This window comes from Zophobas morio, unplaced genomic scaffold (assembly GCF_036711695.1).
Source record: "Zophobas morio isolate AGI-343-1 ecotype UQ-CSIRO unplaced genomic scaffold, CSIRO_AGI_Zmor_V1 ptg000007l, whole genome shotgun sequence".
NCBI lineage: Eukaryota > Metazoa > Arthropoda > Insecta > Coleoptera > Tenebrionidae > Zophobas > Zophobas morio.
Window position 1 is genome coordinate 10,760,958 of NW_026972112.1, and position 20,805 is coordinate 10,781,762.

At 38.1% G+C, this 20,805-nt stretch overlaps 2 protein-coding genes across 5 annotated transcripts in view; one reads left to right on the forward strand and one right to left on the reverse strand.

The window, feature by feature from the left end:
• The window catches only part of LOC135124509 (nephrin), a 336,173-nt gene that overhangs the window by 289,622 nt on the left and 25,746 nt on the right, over positions 1 to 20,805 (forward strand). For all 3 annotated transcript variants that reach the window (XM_064049621.1, XM_064049622.1, XM_064049623.1), the window contains 2 exons: positions 11,725 to 11,937; positions 19,901 to 20,052. In XM_064049621.1, the coding sequence (XP_063905691.1) occupies positions 11,725 to 11,937; positions 19,901 to 20,052 (365 nt within the window). The remainder of the gene's footprint in view (positions 1 to 11,724; positions 11,938 to 19,900; positions 20,053 to 20,805) is intronic.
• LOC135124510 (antichymotrypsin-2-like) lies at positions 9,461 to 10,888 on the reverse strand. Of its 2 annotated transcripts, XM_064049625.1 has the most exons (5): positions 10,780 to 10,888; positions 10,381 to 10,726; positions 9,932 to 10,326; positions 9,739 to 9,874; positions 9,461 to 9,660 (listed from the first exon to the last, which is right to left on the reverse strand). In XM_064049625.1, exons 1-5 carry the CDS (start codon positions 10,882 to 10,884, stop codon positions 9,545 to 9,547), a joined length of 1,098 nt encoding a protein of 365 aa, XP_063905695.1. In that variant the 5' UTR covers positions 10,885 to 10,888; the 3' UTR covers positions 9,461 to 9,544. The 2 variants fall into 2 exon arrangements, with proteins under 2 accessions (XP_063905695.1, XP_063905694.1); XM_064049624.1 differs by having other exon boundaries at positions 9,932 to 10,726.

The window sequence follows — 20,805 nt, forward strand, 5'->3', positions numbered from 1 at the left end:
GGGGCGTTATCCATAACCACTCTTACATTCTGAATGTTTTTTGAAATTATCTTTGATTTCGGCTTATCACTTCCCCTTCTTTTTGTAAACTTCCCGTTTCTCGAAATTGAGTTCCACAACGTTTCAGGGCATGAAAACTGCCAAACAATTCGACCATAAAAGCTTTAACATTTTTCAATAGTAAGGTAGCTAAACTTCTTAAAAGAACTGATTTTTATTTTTTACAAAGCCAAAACAAAGCGAAAAATCAAACGACAAAATTTGAGGTTAAGTTGAATTACAGCGAAAAAAGAACTTCCACATGGGGGTAGTAAAAAAATTACTCTTTTATGATAATTTAGAGCAAATTTGTCCTAACCCGTACCAGTTTATCGCATTCTCCTTATCTCTGTCCGAAATTTCCCCCCTTCCGCCGTTCTTCCCCCGCCACAAACCATTCATTTTTAATAAACTTCACTTTTACTCGGCTACCCGCACATTCCGGGCGTTTTTTTCGAGGTATGCAGGAAAAGGGAACCGTGAGTGGTAAGCGAGCATGCATAACATTTGTTTGATGTCTGTAATACATCCACATTTGTTTGAATCTTGTTTATGTCGTCTTCAAAAGGATGAATTTTGCTGAAACGCCTTGTCTGTTTTACCTGAACAAAAACATGAAAACGCGGCCGCTACACCGCACTCGACGAATGGATAATGAAACGCGAATGTCTTTTGTATTAAATTCGACGTTGGGCGGCGGAAGAGGGACAGGGAATGTAATCTTTAGGGTTTGATATATTAAGAGCGTAGTGTTATCGGAGAAACTGTTTTCAACAGTAATTTATAACCGTACAGCTAAATCATTCGAGGATTGTTAATTTATAACGAAGGTTAGCTTGAGTTTTCTCGAATGGGGAGATATGGGAGGGTCAGTGTTGAAAAATTATGGAGGAATTTTGGCCGGGAGATAACGAAATTTTATTTGAACCACTACCGGAATTGCAATTAGTACTTTAATAGTCCTACAACGTAAAACTGTTTGTTTTATTAGTTAATGTCGCCTGAAGCAACCAAACATCCTTCAGCCGCCTAGTCATGAACTTTTTTGGATAGACAATTCTTTTTTTCTGGTAATGAATGTTGAAATAGTTTCGATACTTTTCGACATTATTTTTTTTGCGTATTCTACCTCTCCGATGGATTTACAGTCATTTTCTACCGAGGAAACATTCTCTAATAGTACTGTAACTGAAGGGCTATATCATTGTTACGTTATTCGGTGATTAAAATCAGCGTGGGTCAAACTCAACAATATATTTCTTAGTAACTCGGATTTACACGACTAATTACAGAGCGATCATGTACAAAACAATTCCAGCACAACTTGACTGGGTTTTCTCGACACTCGTTGGATTCGACTCGACTGAATAATAATCATTCCCGCAGGTGGCCTTCTATTTAAACGCATACTCTCCTTCTAGAGGTTTCGTGATCGAGGTCTTTCTGGAATCCATCGCGACTTTCGCTTCCAGGCCTTTCTCTAGCGACCGCCGCTCGACCATTCGGACACCGCAGACCGCACGATGAGTCATCATCGCCGTACACACTATAAAGCTCTCGACCGCCCATAGGCATCCTACCGGGGCGACGTATGGGTTTATTTCGTAACATTATTATTTCTGTAGACATCAACTTATTTTTTCTCACAAATTGTATCTTCCCGAACTAATTCCTTTTCTTTCGAAGAATCTTCTAAAGTTTACTCTAAGAGAACATCATTACTATCGAAATAAGTTGAGACTGATTGCAATTCTCTGTTTTGCAAGGAGAATAATGTGTTTGGGTAACCCTATAAATTTACGTTTTTCTTCTATTGATTATTCTTGTCATTTTTTTTAGTTTTCATTGTTACTTTTTGTTGAAATATTTTTATTATGTATTCTACCAAATTAAATAAGGGTGAAATCCCAAAATATTGAATATATAAATAGAAAACGTATCTTTTCCTTTTTTTACAGAAACATGACTAGAATAATCAAATAAAAATTAGAAATAGTTTATGGTAAATAGTTAATAATAATAACATTAGTCAACAACCAAAATACTCCTTTAATAAAAATGTGTGCACTGAATGCAGTTATTTATATAGATTTCAAATCTGCTCTCCAAATTTTTCCATCACGTCACATTTTTGTGCTACACGTAATTTTATATCGTAAAATTGCCATTTTTCACATAAAACTCTATATTAAAAAAAAAAGATTAAACAAGAAAAGACGACTACCTATATTAAGGAAAAGGGGAAAATATAAGGCCCGCCCACCCACCCTGTCTCTATTCTGATGATTTTTTCATTCCTAGTCAGACCGAGGGGCGAAGTTTAATTGTAAAATCAAAATTTTTCTAAAAAATTCTACCCTTTTAAAAATATATTTCATATCGCAATTTCTAGAAATGAGCCCACGATGAATAAGAAATTCATCACAATTGAGAAGGGGTTGGTGGGAGGGACTTATATTTTGCCCATTTTTGCTTAACATACGAAGTCTTTTTTTCCCAACAAGAAACTTAAAACATGTTAACTATCATCCTGTTACTGAAATAAAACTCTGTATTAAAAAAAAACGAGGATTAAACAAAAAAAGACGACTACCTAGATTAAGAAAAAGGGCAAAATATGAGGCCCGCCCACCCACCCTATCTCTATTCTGATGATTTTCTCATTCCTAATCAGACCGAGGGGCGGAATTTAATTGCAACATCAAAATTTTTCTAGAAAATACATATTGTTTCATAGTTTATTTCTCTCTCTTTTTCTACCTAGGGCGGCGTTACACACCAATGTTCAAACCGGTCTCGGTGACCTCGACACCGACACCGAGCTCGAAATCGACATCGAGAAAGGAGTTAAAACTCCACAAACAAAATTTTAAAGAAAAGATACCATTTTTACATAAAAAACATTTGATTCTTTTTCAACAATTAATAAATGCTAATGTAGACAAAGCGAATTTACTCGTAAATACGATTTAAATCAATTTATTACCACGAAACTGATCGTACGAATTACCCACAAATTCTGCACAAAAATAAGCGAATGCAATTATAATTAATGCTTTATTCCGAAAATAAAGAAAAATTATAAATAATTCAAACTACATATATTAATACAGTTATAGAAAACCCGCTACTATAAAAACACAAAACAAAACAATACACAAAATTTACGATGCAGTAGTATTCAAATATTTAATTATGGAAAAAATATTTATTTTATACTTGTTTGAATTTGTCAATAATGTTTTTTATTTTTCCCGCAATGCGTACTATTGGTTAGCTGAAACAAGTATGGTGTTGTCAGGAAATCGTATTTTGCTTTGTAATGCTAAAATTCTGCTATTATCTTTTGACAAAAATTTTGAATAAAATTTGATATAATCGATATTTCATGGTTTTGTTACTGCAAACACAAGTATGGAAAAAATGCTTATTCAACAGTTGAAATGTGTTATTTTTGTCAGCCTGTTCCATGAAGCATTTACTCCTAAAATGTCTTAAACAAATTCCCGTACAAATCAAAAACGGGCTTCCCCTCAACACAAAACTCCAATAAACCTAACTATAAAACACCAGTTAATTGCTCATCGATTCCACATTTCAATTTAAATTTATTTACACAACAAAAATCTCCACATTAAAATTTAGCAACCCTCGCAATAAACAGATAAAAAAGCGGATGAACCGTGAATGTTAATGCCGAAAATATTGCATCCAGCTAAAATTTAACAAAAATAATTCCACCATCCCAAATGAGCAAACCGCCTCCCCGTAAAATAAAACGATACTCCCGGATTTACTGCCGTAACAGGAAAATAATAAAATTTCACAGCAGGGACCAGAGAACATACACATCTGATGTATTTTATAACTCCATATTGTGCACGTCTGCGAACTTTCCGAACTAAATATGCAATAAATTGTTTCACAAAGCACGAGGAAGAACGGACGATCGGTAAACGCGACTTCGGATGTTGCGCGACTTTTATTTAATAAAAATATAGTTTTATCCGGCGATTCGTACGTCTGACAAATGCAAGAACAACAAAAGTATCTCGTTTGAGAAAATATTTGCTTTGCTTTGGCGAACGTCAACAGCGAACCGACGTCTTATCGAGGCATCGGGGTTAACAAAGAGGAAAGACAAGTAGGTTCAGTTTCTGTTTTCTGTTTGGGGAGTACAGAAATTGGTGTTCCTCACGTCGCGAGCGTCAGATCAAAACTAAATCGATAAATATATTAGTTATGTTTTTAAAGAATACACCACACGACAGAAAGAGGTCTTCTGGAGGAACTGGACCCCTGCTCCATTCCATTTCCATGTACTTTCTGTGGCAAATATTTCATTAAAGAATTGAGATTCAAATTTACTCCAAACACATTATTTTATCCAAGAAACGTGCCGCATCTAGGCTTAAATAATAATTGTCGTGAAGTAATTTTTCGAGCAAACACAGACCGGGAACTGTTAAAGCCTTCAAATGAGCTTAATGTTCAAAGTTCATTTTCTTGACCCATTCCCGGATTTAGCATGGAGTAATCCTCGCGCGTCCCCATAAAGAAAAGGACGAAAAACACTGCATAAAAATTTATCCCGGTTGTAATCCGGCGGATCCCCCAAGACATATGTCCATAAAACGGCACAGACCGTATTTTAGTAAAACTAGCGAAAAGGTGGAACGAATAAATGGCAACCGGAGCAGACTAGCATCACTCTAATCCGTGTAGACGAGCAAGAATAATCTGTCATCTGCCTAGGATCGAGAGGGAGAAGTTATTTTTCAACGACACTTTAAATTTAATACGGAACTGCGGAGATTTTCAAACTAAAATTTCATTTGAGTCGTAAAGGGACCGGAGAAAAAAGTTTTAATCCGTCCGAGGATGAATTATTATGTAAAATACAATATAAAGTAAATTTTGCAGATTTCGTGCGTGCTCGGGTGAGCTTGAATTGAGCCAGCTTTAACGGTGCTTTTTAATCGTAACGCATTTAACGTCGCAAGTTACAGGTTTCAGGGATTCTGCTTCTTTCTAATATCAATAATAAAGCTTACTCATAAAATATACATCAAGTTTGTTGTTTCCTGGTTCTAAAGCAACAAATCTCGTCACGCAAAAAACTCACGAACCATTTTTTTTTGTTTGCGGAAGTAAAAATAGTAGATTAACTCCTCCAGGAAACCCCGCCTATCGATGTTACACCAAGAAGTGTTTTTCTTTAAAAAATTCTTGACCACATTCCAGTACTTAATTTACACCTTTGTTGATGTGATTTTTCTTAAAAAGTTTATACTGTGCTCAGGTGGCACCACCGGTAAATCCCGGTGTGAATGGGAATGACATCCGGGACACGCCCTGCACGGAATAAAACAAAGCGTTAAATAATGATTTTTGTCGACTGAATTTTGCCTGCTACAGTTTTAGGGACCTAATTGCGATGCAGATATCATTAAAACTCGTTTAATCGGATTAAGAGAAAATCCAATTTATATGGCGTTTAGTCCATGTAAAGTATCAGCTTGTAGTATTGTAATGTTATCATTGAACGTAACAGTTGATAAACATGATTTCAGCAAATTAACAGCCTGAAATAAAATAGTAATTCTCTCGTGAAACGTTGTCATCCCCGCACAATTTTATAAAATCTGTTTTCGACAAATCTGCAAACGCTCATCAAAATTAAAAAACAAAAACTTGTTTCTCTCTGAACGCACTAACGTTTTATCCTCCGGACCCCCCATAAAGCTCCCGGAACACTAAAAAATTCAGATAATATTCACTCTCGGCCGCCCATTCCAGATATTAAAGTTAAACTTAATAACCGACATAACAAAGGGTTTTTACGAGAACATGAAATAACACATCCTTCCATAAAGGCTTAATAACAATAAAAAATAATTCATTATTACACGGCGCAGAAATGCACTTTCAGCAACGACCGTAAAAAATTCAACCCTCGCCCGTTGTTTATTTACACATCGTTAACGTTTCGAAAGTCGCTTGAATAAATAAAAATACGTGCCGACATACATTTTTCCAAATATCGTAGCGGTTTATTTTTATACCTACGCCCATAAATACGGAAATCTATACGAAACATAAAATTGGATTTATGCATTTTCCTGTTTTACGGCGCTGCTTGTAATTTATGGTGGCAAATGTAAAAAATCGTTTTTGATGATTCGGATACTTTTAGACGAAATACGGAAAAATTGGGCCGCTTGGCGGCAAACAGTAAAGCAGCAATTCGATGGCTAAATGGAACGCGAGATCGGCGGGTGGCATAAAATTTTTAGAATGAAATTTGATGATTTTCCGCGAGTCCAATAAGTGGCAGTTTATTGACCGTAAAGTGCAAAGCTGCAGCTTGATGGAGGCAAGCGCCAGCAGCAAAACAGCTAAAATCTAAGTTTTTAACAAAGTAGAATTAAAAAAAATCGTGCTGTTTTCTTTGTTGAGAATGTCCTCAAGCGGAACAAAAAACTGGCGCCCGACGTGCTTGTCATTTATTTTTAAACTTTGCAACTTCTGAGTTTAAGAAAAGTTCGTCTGAAGTTATACAAATAAATTATAAAATTTCATTATTCAAATTTATTTTTTTGTTATCTCCTTTAAGTTAATTTAAAAAAAGTCTAAGAGTTCTCAACATTCTTTGAAACTTTTTCAAAAACAGAATAGTTGGGTTCCTAAACATCTTAGGCAACTTAAAAACAAAACAGCAGTGTTCCCTAACATTTTTTTTTTAATACAAGGGACCCTTAAGACTCTTTTACGTAATTAAAAAAAAAGATACTAGAAGCCCCCAAGATTCACCCAAACATTTTCAAAAACAAAATCCTAGGAGTCGCCGGGATTGTTTCAACTTATTCGAAAAGTAAAACAAAAGATTTGTTCACATTCTTTAAAATAATAAAAACACGAGGAACCTCTACGATCTTTTCAAACACTTTCAAGAACAAAATACCAAAGAACCACAAGATTTTTTTAAATTCTTTCAATTAAAAAAACACAAGGAGTCCTCAAGACATTTCAAGCCTTCAGACGACAGTCGATAGATAGGCGAAAACGGAGGACCCACTTTTTCATCCTCTGGGAGTTATGGAACGTCAAAAACACATGAAATCAGCCATTCATCAGATAAACTTTATTACAATACTTCTCTCTAACTTACGCTCGGAAAGTAAAAATATACATTCTTAGAACTTATAAAGTTTCCAAAGTCCTGCAGGCAACAAACGGATAAGCGGGAACAAGGAATATGTACTTATTTTTAACATTCTACGACCGTACAATGTCTAGCAGAAGTAAAATTAAGAATCCTACATTCCGAAAATATTTAAATCAAAATACTTATCAACACGAGTAAGTTGCATATATACAATTTTCAGTAAGTGCAACAAGTGGAAAAGTAGAAATTTGTGATCTTATCATAAATCATTAAAGTAAATATTAACGATTTGCCACTTCCGCGTTTCAGACACCACATAAACGTATTTTTAGACCATAATCTTGAAAGTATCTGTCGAAATTACCATTTCAAATATTTTACATTCTAGCAACGTCCTACCGGAAAGTTAAAAAAAACCTCCTCTTCAATGCTAACCGAGTCAGCGAAATTTCTAAATTTCTTTCCACACCTCCGGCCGCCAAATAACCTCACGTTCTTGCTCTTTAAGACTCCACAACTCCACGGCTCGATTTATAATTTACCCACCGCGGCGCATTTTATGTCTTTAACACAACACGTTAACACACCTAGGCGGCCGTTACGAACCCGATATAAAAATTTCACGGTGGCGCAGACGAATTACTGCAACAAAGAGTAGCAAAAATGATGAAAGTCACTCGACTCCGCTTTGACAAATACGAGCCGCGTCGAATCGCTCTATTGAATCTGCATAACAGGATCTAAATTTCCAACTAGACAAAGTTTGTATTGGTGGAAAAGCCGAAATGTGTTTTATGTGTAGTAGAATAATGGCAGTAATTTGTTGTGCGGAGTTAGAAATTCGCGACGCTGCACTATTCTGCAGAGGAAATTTATTGAATTGATGGAACGGCGGGGAACCAGGTCAAGAATGGTTACCACTTGCAAAACACTCGACTCTCACTGGTCAGTTCAAAGCACACGCTTGCTGCAATGACGTAAGTGTACCGGCTATCATGCACGACAACTAATTACTAACAAAGCTTTTTTTGTGAAAGTAAATCTATAACAGCGACATGTTTGTAACGTATGTACTCCGAAAATTACAGTTTTGAAACTAAAAAAGGGCATTTCGTGAGTAAACCAGACGTTGGAAAAATGACAGACACGAAAACAACGATAGATTTCCTAATTAATTTTTTGGCACGAACGACGGTTCCGATGAATTACGCTGATTAAAATAATGATTAGATTCCGAGTAATGAATGCAAACAATCCATCTCCAATAATACCAAGTTTTTGTTGGATCTGTAGATGAATCGATTAGAGAACCCGGCTCTTTTTTAAATGTCAACGCGCCTCTGTTGTTTCATTAAAAATTCCTCTGAATTAAAGTCGCCTGTTTGAATTAAAATGTATGAATTGATTCGGGTTTTAATCATCGCTATTCGTGTTTTTTGTAAAAAGGAACGCACGCATTAACACGCAGACCGATTTGGAGGAAGTATTTTTGTTAATTGTGAATCGCGGTAAAACAACTGGTTAACCACTCCTGTCACGTTCCAACTGTTTTAAATGTTAAACTAGCCACTACGTACGTAAAATACTAAATATGATAAATAAGACCTAAAAAATACATAAACAGCGAACTGAAACATGAACTTTCAAGTTCTGCCCATAAAATTTTTAGTTTGAAGCTCTTAAAGTATATTTGCTAAATATCCGGTGCTTTACAAACATATTTTATTAAGAAATAACTAAAAATATTCTGCTTGGTTAAATTCTTTCATTTCAAGAGATTTCCACGAGTTTGACACTTTACATTAAAATTTTATTGGCTGAGCGTTATCTGCGGCTGTATTAAAACAGGGTGCATTTGACATTTCATAGTTCCTAGGTTATGGTAGGTCTTCCGTTTCCGTCTGTCTGCTGCCGATTTTATTATACAAATAATTTCTGAAACTACTATACTCTTATCAACAAAAATTTTGCTAAATAAATCCTTTTGAAAATGTGCGACATAATATTGTTGGAAATTTTATACTTAGTTTACTCCATTTGATATTTTTTGCACAAATATGTTTTCTCGACGTTTCTAGATTATGAAGATGTAACTCTTCTATTTCCGCTTATATGTACCTTATGTATCCATTTTTACTGAACGGATACTCTTTGAAACGTTTTGGACGTATTTTGAGAATACACTGACCATATATTTCATCAAAAATCTATAATCTATAAGATATTTAGGTTATTTTAAATAATCACACTGTATAGTATACATAGAAACATTTATTCAGTTTCAAATTTAAACAATAATGTAGCTAGTGAAAAATCAACACCTTCTCTTACAAAAGCTTAATAAATAAATCTGCCTACGAAAAGAACCATTCCTTTATATTTGATATAAAACAAAAATGGATGGTTCACTTCGAAAGTGCGGGCGGGGAACGACTGGATCGTTGTAGCAGCCTCTGAAAAGTATAAATTATGTACTTAATATTAAACATGAACAAAATCCTTCGATCTTAAATTGAAGACAAGCTACGTACCAGAAGCTGCTTCGAATCCGTCTTCGTTAAAGCCAATGAAAGCACTCTGCAATACATCATTAACTACAAGATCTCCTGGATAACCCGCGATACCACTAAAATCGGCCGTGTTAGAAAAAGCCAATCTAATAGCAAACTGAAATGAGTGTCAGTTTTATTTTTCCAAAAAAAAAAAAAGAAAACAACAACTTACGTTGTCTTGCAAGGTCTGCTTAAGCGACCAGGGGCCATCCAATGTCTCAATACGAGGAAATGAGAATTGTACAGGCCTTTGTATGTACTTTGGAGCTGTTATGACTTTGCTGATAGAGGACTCGAGATTGGGAAGGCCGTTCCAAGCATTAGGAAGTACAATAGTCAAAGTGGTATCTGGATCATCGAAAGGTACTTCCAAAAATGTTGCATCAAACTCCGTGCTTTCGAAATAGTTATACAAAAGAGGTTCTTGGGTCATCATGTATACACTTCCGGTTACAGGTTTCGAGGTAGAATCGGAGTAGTAAGTATAATTTGAAAGCACGGTTCGATCTGCGGGAAAAGGATTCGCCCAGGTGCTCTTCATGAGTAAAGTGTTCACTATAACACTTGCTGTAGTATCATTAAAATCAGTACTAGAAAAACTAGAGTGGAGGTGATTGTTACTTTGCTCGTCAACCCAGTCGTTCAAGTTTGAGGCGGCGACTTCAGCATCGACGAATTCCATATTCTTTAAAGTACCTAGGTAGCTGGTACATTCGATTTCTTTAAATTGATCTGTTATTGCGACAGCAGGATCCGAAAACATTGTCGTTGTTATGGTTGCTGGAATTGTGGACAAAGCATCTTCCATTGCCTCTTCTATGTCGTCAGTGTTGTGTATATAAAACACTATGTCTCTGATTTCTAGGGCAGTCACATATTTAGCCCCCGATTCCGTTAGACCCATAACGGCTTGAACAGAAAATGGAGCCAAAAGATAAGGTCCCTGTTGTTGCCGATGCTTAACATACTACGAAGTAATAAAAGTAGTAAAATTAGTAAACTTTAGAATAAATTACTTACATAGTACATATTTCCGGAAAAAGCAACATTTCCTGGTACTAAGCTGTTGAGGTCTGCAGCATTTGTCAAAATTACTGGTGTTAAAAGCAACACGATTAATTGCATTGTGTTGTCGTTTTCGGAGACGGTTACTATGACCTGAGTTTTTACGCTTTTATATATTTGTACACCGATGATTCTATCAAAACTATTTGTTTAGCTTATTGTATAGCTCCTAAGAAGCAATAGATCAATTTCAATTAAGTTTCCTGTTAGTTTTGTCACTATCTTGATTGAACTCTCTTTATTTTGTAACTTTGATTGACATATGAGGGTATAAATATAGAGTTTTTGATCTCCTACCATCACAATATGTGTAAAACGAACTAAATTCTGGTAAACAAGTTACGTCAGTTCTCAAAATTACAAGTATTGGCCAATGCCAATGATGTGGTTGTGAATCAGAATGATAAAATGTGTTTTTAAATGCACTGGTAACTAGGTAAAAAAGAAAATTCTAAATTTAACTGGCACGATGGGATACCTCTTTCATAAACTCTAAAAATATGTTTATAAGGCCTATTTTCAGAATTTTTCCTATTCTACAAACAACAAATAAAAAAAACTTAGAAAGTCTAGCCCTAACTGAGTTCTATTAGACCCCGTCAAATAATTTTTGTAATGGTTCAGAATAAATAGCTAATCATCCGCTGTTATAACCAAAATGATTGTTAATGATTGCTTCCCCTGTGTTAAAAGTTACGATGTTCCACTTCCACTGCAATTTGCAATATTTGCCAAGAACAATAAACATTAAAATTCGCAAACCAGCGACCCATTCGCCACAAAATCGTACACCAACCGTCTCAACACCCCCAAATCGCCTTCGTCCCCGGCGACTATTCGAGCGCAATCAGCCCTCGCTCCGTTCCACCAGCCCTAAATGTTTTATTTTTGCTCTTCCAGCTAAGCCTCTGCCGACAGTAACATGGTTTCGTAACGACGTCGTGGTGAGTAACGTCAGCGTGGCATTACCGAGCGCCGGGACGACGCACGTCCGCAGCGAGCTGAGGATAACAGGTCTGGGACGTCGCGACGTCCACTCGGAGCTCACCTGTCAGGCGACCAATAACCCAAAAACGGCGCCCCTCGCCTCCACCCTCCACGTAGACATGAATTGTAAGTAGGCTGCTATTGACAGGCGGTAGATAGGTAGGTGTATGCGGCTATGTCGATGCATGCATATAATTTGCATCCTGATCGGGATTAGCTTGATTTATTGATACACCTGGAGTGGAATTGTATGTCGGACGACGCTATTATATGTAATTTGAGAGTTTCGTTGAAGAGATATTTTGAAATTGAATTATTCTGCGAATTAGCAATTTATGTATTTTGCGAAAGCCAGATTCTATTTTAGGTATTAAACTGTAACTAGTAAAGAGGGATCACGTTTTACACGAAATCAAAATTCATAGATTTTAACACCCGAATTTACAATTGTTACCACTAGTGTTGAGTGGTCGTGATTTATTTCTACCCACCACCAAGCGTGATTTGTTTGTTTGTTTTTTTTTACTTTTTCAGTTAAAATCGACCTCTGTTGCTTTAATTGCATTTCTACTTTTGCTGTTAAAGGAAACGATTTTGTAAAGGCATATCGCTTTATTTCTGTTTTGATAAAGATTCAACATTACGGAAATATTTGTGGGAAAAATTAAGTCCAGTCGACCCACAGCCTAGTTATAATGTATATGTGTGTCCCGGAATATGAAGTGTATGAGGAATGTGTTTAATAAATTAATCTTATATCACTGGTGGTTTTCTTTGGCGTCCTAGTTTAACCATCTCGAACCAGTTACCACACGTCACCGAAAACCGGATTGCAAGAAATTTTGCGTCGGAGCAGAGACAGTCAAGGAGTTCTGATATACCGTAATAAAGGTCACTAATTGCGTACTTGGACCAATTTTGTGCGCATGTTTAGAATATATTTCGTCCCGAGTGAGAATCAGGAAGATCTAGAAGAGGAAATCTGTCGAAGGATACAGATACCTCAAGAGAAGAGCCGAGATTTTTTTGTTTATATGTACACTTTAATCCGACTTCTAAGAGCTTGGAATGCCGACCGAGAGATAAGCTGTAGTTATAAACAGATAGCACCAGTATATCTGTCTCCGCGATGTAAAATCCGTCAATGAGTTATTGCTGTAAATACAAGAGTATGAGAAGCCAGCTCAAGAACTCAGAGCAAGTTTCAAGGTAAAACCGGAGTTGAAAAACCGTACCGAGAGATACTTTAGTCCTCCCGTGGATCCGAGTCGGAAAGATCGGCGCTCGTCACCACCCTCTGTCAAATAACGTCACCTTTGGGATTGAATACCCCAATAAGGCACACCGCCCAGAATTAATAGATGTGTTAGAGATGCGGGAAGACCGATCACTTAAGATTCGCCTGTAATCAACCTCCACAGCAATTATGTCCTCAATGTAGCCGAAGAGAAGTGAAGTCCGTGAAATGCATGTACAAACCGAAGCCAACAAACTCCCAGGGGACTGTACAACATAGAACCCCGGCCAGTCACTTTTCTAGTTTCCCAGGATTGACAAGCCAAGTATCATGAGGCAAAGCACCGACTAAGCTGCCAAGAGAGATCTTCATCCATGAAGAAATGACAAAGTTTGAAAGGGTACAAGAGTCTACCGAGCTATTTCAGAGGCAAGTGATTCCCTTCGGTCTCCATTCGTCTTGTGCGACTTTCCTAGATGTAGTACTGGGTCAGGAAATGGACCGCAAAGCATCCGCCTGCCTTGACGACACCATTGTTTTGGACAAGATTTTTCCAGAAATCCTTGAAGCATCTCGGACATATTGTTTACGAACATGGAATTGCCACCAACCCCGACAAAATGAGAGCTATCCAACTCATGTCGCCGCCGACGTCCATTCTTTAATTACGTCGTTTTCTAAGAGTGGCGTCCTGATACCGAAAATTTGTACCCGCGTTTTTATAAATCGCACCGCCGCTGACTCTGATCCTTAAGAAGAATCATCAGTAGAAATGGCAAGCGTACAAGAAGCCGCATTCACTGGATTGAAGCATCAACGGACAAATCCGAGAAGAAATCCAGAAAACGCGTCTATATCTAAAGGGTGATCATTTTATTGTCGGAACCGACCATCAGTCCTTGAACTGCTTACTGAGGCAACCGAAGCCTCTGGTCACCTCACACGCGGGATAATGTCGTTGCAAGAATACGACATTGCGGTCGTGTATCTAAGAGGGCTGCTAAACCAGGTAGCCAACGTCTTTTCCCGACATCCTATACCGTTAGCAGAAGACGTAGATACGGCCGAAGTTGCCATCGTTAACTCCATTACCGACTGCAAATGGTATGATACGAAATTTAAGTCTCTATCTGCCCCGATATGTTTCCCGACTTTAAAATCGAAGTTGAAAGATTATACCGCCTCTTCTATGATCGAACCGAGTTGCGAGTAAATGAATTTAGAGACCCTTGGAAGCTGGAAATCACGACGCTCCTACCTCAAAACCATATCCCAATCAGCGTTTAATAAGTATTACTAGCGGCAAGTGCGATTTCTATCAGCAATTCAGGATCAGTCAGCGACCTACTCCAGGTTTGATATAGCTACACTAGATCCACGACCGTCACTCCCTGAGAAAAACTAGAGCTAGAGCTATTTGTTATCAATATCATGAGCGCCCAATACTGCGACAAAGGTCAACTTACATGGTGTTAAGCCCTGAACAACTTCATGCTCGTTATCAACTCGTCAGAACCCAAGTCCACCATATTTTCTTCGGCATTTCAAAATTTTTGCGAAACCGATCTCACCACACATGAAAATCCGTCCATCACGTAGAGACTGGACGTGTCATGTGGGGGACCGCGTGGTGAAGAAAGGACATTCCTTGTCATGCGTCGCCAAGGGTTTTGCCGCCAAGTTAGCCCTGAAATCTTTTGGTCCCTTCTGAGTAACTAAGGTCGTTTCGCCGGTGGTTTTTAGTCTCAAGCACAAAGCAACTGGTCATATGCATAAGAACGTCCACTTTAAGCATACAAAACCTACGTACTAACCCCTCTTTTCAGTTACAATCCCAACAGCATGGAGTACGAGGTCTTCTTTGTTGCCTCAAATTCCACCTGAAGAAGCACCCTTTGCTGGCAGTGGAAAAAGTACGCTCGGCTCTTTGGCAATGTCGTAAGGGGGGAAGGTACTGCTGTTTAAACTCCAGGATTGCCCTCTGTATCTGCACGGCAATAGTTAAACCGATGTTGTGCAATGGAGCTTTAAATGTGGTGGTCCAGAGCCAAACAAAAACAACAACCCTTCGACTTAATCACATTCAGAGAATGACTTGTTTTGGCAATGAGAACGTCTCTAAGGTTTTGGTTTTGGTGGAGACGTTCAAGAGAATATCTCTGTTAAGGATGGATTGATAAATGGGCTCAAAATTATATATAATATATCAATGAACGAAGAGCAGACAAACCAGATAGTGGTGCAGTATACCTCTCGGCACCCATTAGTTTGTCTTGCAAACACGACTGATGGAAATAATGTTGGGAGCTAGAATAGTCGCAAGTCTGCACTACTAACCCTCGACAAATGCGTTTTTTGATCTGGGCTCGTATGGAAGTGCCAAAGTATGTGGTGCAGAGTATTAGGGTAGTACTTTGTTGGATCAAGAGACACAGTGGCAACGTAGGAAACGAGAGGGCAGATAAGATGGCCCTTTTGGGAATCCAAACGGGCAATCACGTCTTCGGTCGCCCTCTCGGACGAACTCGTAACGCATTATACCCATAGACGCCATGAACAGCAGAACTTGCATAACGATACCAGACCGTAAGTTGGCGAAATTTTATCTCCCACTTTCAAGAGACAAACTGAGTCAACTGGTAGGATTCCTTACGGGACGTTACCAATTTAACACACATCTACATACGATAGCGGTAGTAACAAACCCAATCTATGGTGGATACAGTGGGGAAGAGGAAACACCTAAGCATATTCTTCGTAAGTATTCAACACTAGCCTCCTACAAGAAATCCATACTAGGGGACATCTGGCCTAGTATGGCAAAAATCAAGGAGTTCCCACCGTCTGTATTACTTAGGTATATTCAACAAGTAGAGGAGCGGGAGGATACGCTGATATGGGCCGGGGAAGACACAATGGACCCAAATGCGAGGCCTAAGTGCCGTCTGGTAACGGTCAGCCCCCATATTAGAATCTACAACCCACCCCATACTGTCTTCTAACCCACCCAAGAGTTAAACACTGACGTCAAATAATGGCCGCCTATAAAGCCAGGACGGTTCTCGCGTAAAAATCAAAGAGAACGATGGCATCAACCGGTTCTCTGTGTCTTCTCCCACCTCTAGGCAATAACCTAAGGAGATTCCACTCCATCTTTCCACCTCCAAGCATCAACCAGAGGATATTCCGATCCACCCTTCCGCTTCCACCATAGTCGCTCAGGCTTGATGACAGCGTTCCATTCCACCACCGCCGCTCAGCATTAAGCTAAGCGTTTCGCCCATTACCCAAAGCTTAGCTATAGTGTATGTACACGTATGTCCCGAAATATAATGCTGTATGAGAAGTGTAGTTAATAAATTAGTCTTATATCACTGGTATTTTCTTCGGCATTCTGGTTTAACCGTCTTCCACCAGCTACTCCTGCACCATACCAAAAACCCGGTTGCAAAATAATCAACTATCTTTCGTGGTATGCTCAAATGGTACTGATACCAATGATTGGTCTAGTAGATTTTGGTTTTTATTTTATAATATCTCCACAGATCACTTTAAAGCTATTATTGAGTGATGCCTTTGTGGAGGTCGAAGAGGGCAATCGGTCAGTATTTTTTTCAAATCGTTGCATCGCGCTCATTTACTGTAAAAAGATTTTAAAAATCGTATTTTGAAATTCGCGCCCGATCCGATTTGTCGCGAAATGTTCCGTCGCACTGTCGAAGTTCGGCGATCGCGTCTTTGGATTAAGCGTGCAAAATCCAAATGTCAAAGTGAAATTAGAAATTATTTTCAGAAATCAACGACCAACTCAAACTGAATTATTTTATCCAGTGTGATGATTATTGTAGGACAAATTAAACGGAATAAATACACAAATTGATCCATTCATTTGTCAAAGTGCGCGACCCCGTGAAACGAGCCATCTCGAACTATACTCAGGCAGTATACAAAAAGCCCGAGATAAAGACTTCGATCAGCTGGTCTTCCTCAAAACCCCATCGTCAGCATTGTGACATGTCCTGGGAGCCCGTCAAGCTAGGAATGTACTCGCGCTGCCGCACTCAGTAATCACTGAACGACACAAATTGAATTATTTTATCCAATATGATGATTATTGTAGGTCAATTTAAACGGAAAAACATGCACAAACTGCACAAAATATTACTAAAATCTCATTAAAATGCCATGTTCTACTGCGATTAGAAGAAAAAGCGAAGGCCCGTTTTTCTTATTGGATTATATTACGGATAGAGTTTTGCGTTGTCAATTTATATAAATGAAAAACGTATACGCGGCGAAGTCATTAATTTTCTCTTAAAAAATAAAAGCAAACTATGATCTTATATCAGATATTTGTTCGAGAAAACATTGTACACGTACTCCTACAATATTTGTTTCTCTCACAAAGTGTTTTTAATCTCTCCATAGTAACGGCCAGCTATGCTGACCTGATCCAACTTCTTGTCAAATAAGGTTTTTGAATTTGAGAAGCTACTCAAACTGTCGCAGAAAAAGTCATGTGTGTAACATGATAGGAAAAGTTTTTTTCCACACACGACTTTTTTTAGGTCGACTTCGTCTCGATGAAAAATATCACGTCTAGTACGGAAAACAGTTACTTTTCCTATCGATGCTCGTAATAAGGTATTATACAGTGCAAAATGTTCTTCAAAAACTTTTTACCGAGTACTATATCATTTGTTGAAAATCAAAAACTACCTTCAACCAAAGCGATGAAACATTTCCGATGAATTTGACACTTAGGAACAATTCTGACATTTACGTATTATAGCAAATTATTTCAGAAGACACAGAAAATACCATAGGTCAACATTATCGAGCGTTTGTTCAGTATATCAGGGGTATTTTTTTTTCTTCGTTTAATCAGAGATAATTACAACGTAACGAAAACGAGAAGCGCGTATTTGAAACCTGAAGACAAATTAAACTCACAAAACTCAATCTTAGTTTTTTTCTTGTTGTTGCAATTTCTTTGCGTACGTAAGAAATTATGGAAACGTCTGCCTCCACAATAACGCCGCAATAAATTTTCCATTATATCATTTTTTACAGGGACGCGAAAAATAAAGAACGAGCACATGTTCGGAGTGTAGGAAAGTAAAAAAGAACTTACGTTACACTGTGGATTTTAAATCTGTGATATTTATCAACGTACCGACTCACAAAAGATCGAGTCTGGATGCCTATTGAACCCAGTGGTATTGTTCAAGCTGTAAGAAGGTTTTAGTTGGGGAAACTTGTTGCAACAATGGTAGCTCGTGGAGAAAAGCTTACGTCGTTTTTACCAATCGTGCACAAACACCGGAAGAGCAATGCTGTCCCAGAAAAAAGGAAAGACATGTTTTTTAAAAAACTTTAGAATATCTAAATATTTGAATACAAAATTTTGAGTAGCTACTTCAAAAATATCTCTCAGTTGTTGAAACAACCATTTTCAAACCCGGTCTTCCATTGTTGCCGTTAACGATAATTTTTTTCGAAATAATTGAAGTGCTGCAAACTATCTTCGAGACAAAGTCTCGTAAACAGCAACAACCCATCAAACCTGGAAGCCGTACAATTCTTAGACAGCTCTAGCCTTATTTGTACTTAATAAGCTCCCGCAAACCCTCTAATCCCCAAAATGAAGCCACTCGAGAAATAATAACGTCTCATCATAAAATATTTTAAGAGAATTTTATTTCTCATTATGCCCTAACAACGTTCCCTATCTTGACATCTCATTACAGCGCTGCATTAAGCCGTGCAAACTTCGTCAAAAAAAAAACACATTATTGCACTCCTTTTCTCCTCCAGCTATTAACAAGCAAATTAATTTACAAGAACTATGTAAAGCGTTATCAGAAGCAATTTCTGCCCCCGCTATTACGCCGTTTTACGAGGGGCGGCGAAAATAAGTTTCACTTGCACAAACAAAGTTAAACGAGTTGGCGGAAGGTGTGCGGTCTCTTTATTTGTGTACACAGGCCTTTTTATGCCTCTTATGTTTGCCCATGACAAAGTGTCACCTTATAACGTAATTTTTCGCCGGTTAAATAAACTCGAGCAAACACAACACTCGATGCGTTTTTGCTGTTTGTCTTCGCGTAATTTCCGGATCGCATGGATGGCTTCATTCGCGAAATTCGACCATTTTTAATGGTCGCTTTTAATCGTCGATTCATTGATAATTCCCTTGGCAGGACATAGCGATGTCTCGGCTGAAGGTCCTACCTATTGGTATACATTTGACATTTTTATCTAAAATAGTATAGTAACAGAGATGCGTACTCTTATATCTGTCATTTTATTGTATTATCATTGTTTCGAGTTTTCTCTAAATCTGTTTTTAATTTTCGCTTTGACGAACTTGGAAATAAGTATGTTTCAAGAGATACATTTTACCTTTTATTAAATTCAATAATTTTGTTTATAATAGAACTTTCAGTAATTGTAAATAATTGTTGATGGGCGTATTCGGTTGGGTACTTTCTCACAAATGTTTAGACTGTTAGATTTAGTACAATATGGTATTACGTGTAATAATATTTAGTTAGTTCTGAATGTGTTGTTTAGTTTCTGCTATTGTTTATCTGTAAATTAATATAGGAGATTTCCGTTTGAATGAACAAATGAAATAAAAACTTGATGTAACTCTCAGGCGCAGGTGGTTTAGTTGTCTGTTTTTAACGAGTCACTTAATTCGCAATTTTTCCACGACGCATGTTGCTGGAGAGATTGATCAAAATCCGCTCTCGAGAAATAAGACCAGGCAACAAACAATCCCTGGTTGATGAAAATTGAGACTCTTCTAGTACAAAGGCTGGTAGTGATGTAGTGGTCTTATTGCAGTTGGACCACTCGACGTGAAGATCCTGGGAGCCAACCAGCCCTTGTCGGCGGGGAGGAGATACGATCTGCTGTGTCAGAGTTCCGGATCGAGGCCGCCAGCGAGCATCACCTGGTGGCGGAACGGACAAAGATTGGAAGGAGCCAAGAAAACGGTAAGAAACCACTAATAACTTAAGAAACACTGTCCATAACTGAAACCTCGCTACAAAAAAAAACTTTATACCTTTGCACTTTTCAAAGACACGAACCCTCAGTATAAGAATTTCCCCAGCCGTATTCCCCAGCGAAGCTTCCCCCCTTATCAAAAACTAAAACAAACCTCCGGTCGTCCCAGTCCGGCACTTCGCTCGCCGGCCCAGACCTCGAGCCCCAACTTGCCGCCCCCGATTTGCATTCGCTCATTTCTGCCCGGTTGCCATCATTTATTGAAAACGCAACTTTTTTGTTTCGCAATTTCGTGACGACTAGAACAATGAAAGCCCGTTTGGCCGTGTTCATTTGGGAAGCTCGCGCAAATTTGCACGCAGCTTTTATTGTGCAGAGGTGAATCCGAATCGTTTGATTTAATCACGCTAGCGTTTGTGTTTTGTTATTGAAGTTGAATACAGTTTTATTGTTTCGGTGTTCTTTTATTAGACGCTCGTGTAGATTGATTTCGGCAATTATTCGGTATCGATTTGATTTTTCCGCAGGCGTAATTGTAGCTGACTCGGAAGCGGCAGTGGGGAATTTGTAATTTTGTGTTATTGTAGTGCAGTTCGAGGTGATAACGCGTTTCTTGTCAGGAGACGCCACTGTTCTAAAATGTCGAGGTATAAACGTTAAACCCATATTCAGTATTGCCAACATTTTCGAAACAAAATGGTCGAGTCGCGGTGCAGAACGCATCGTGGATTTCTGTTTTC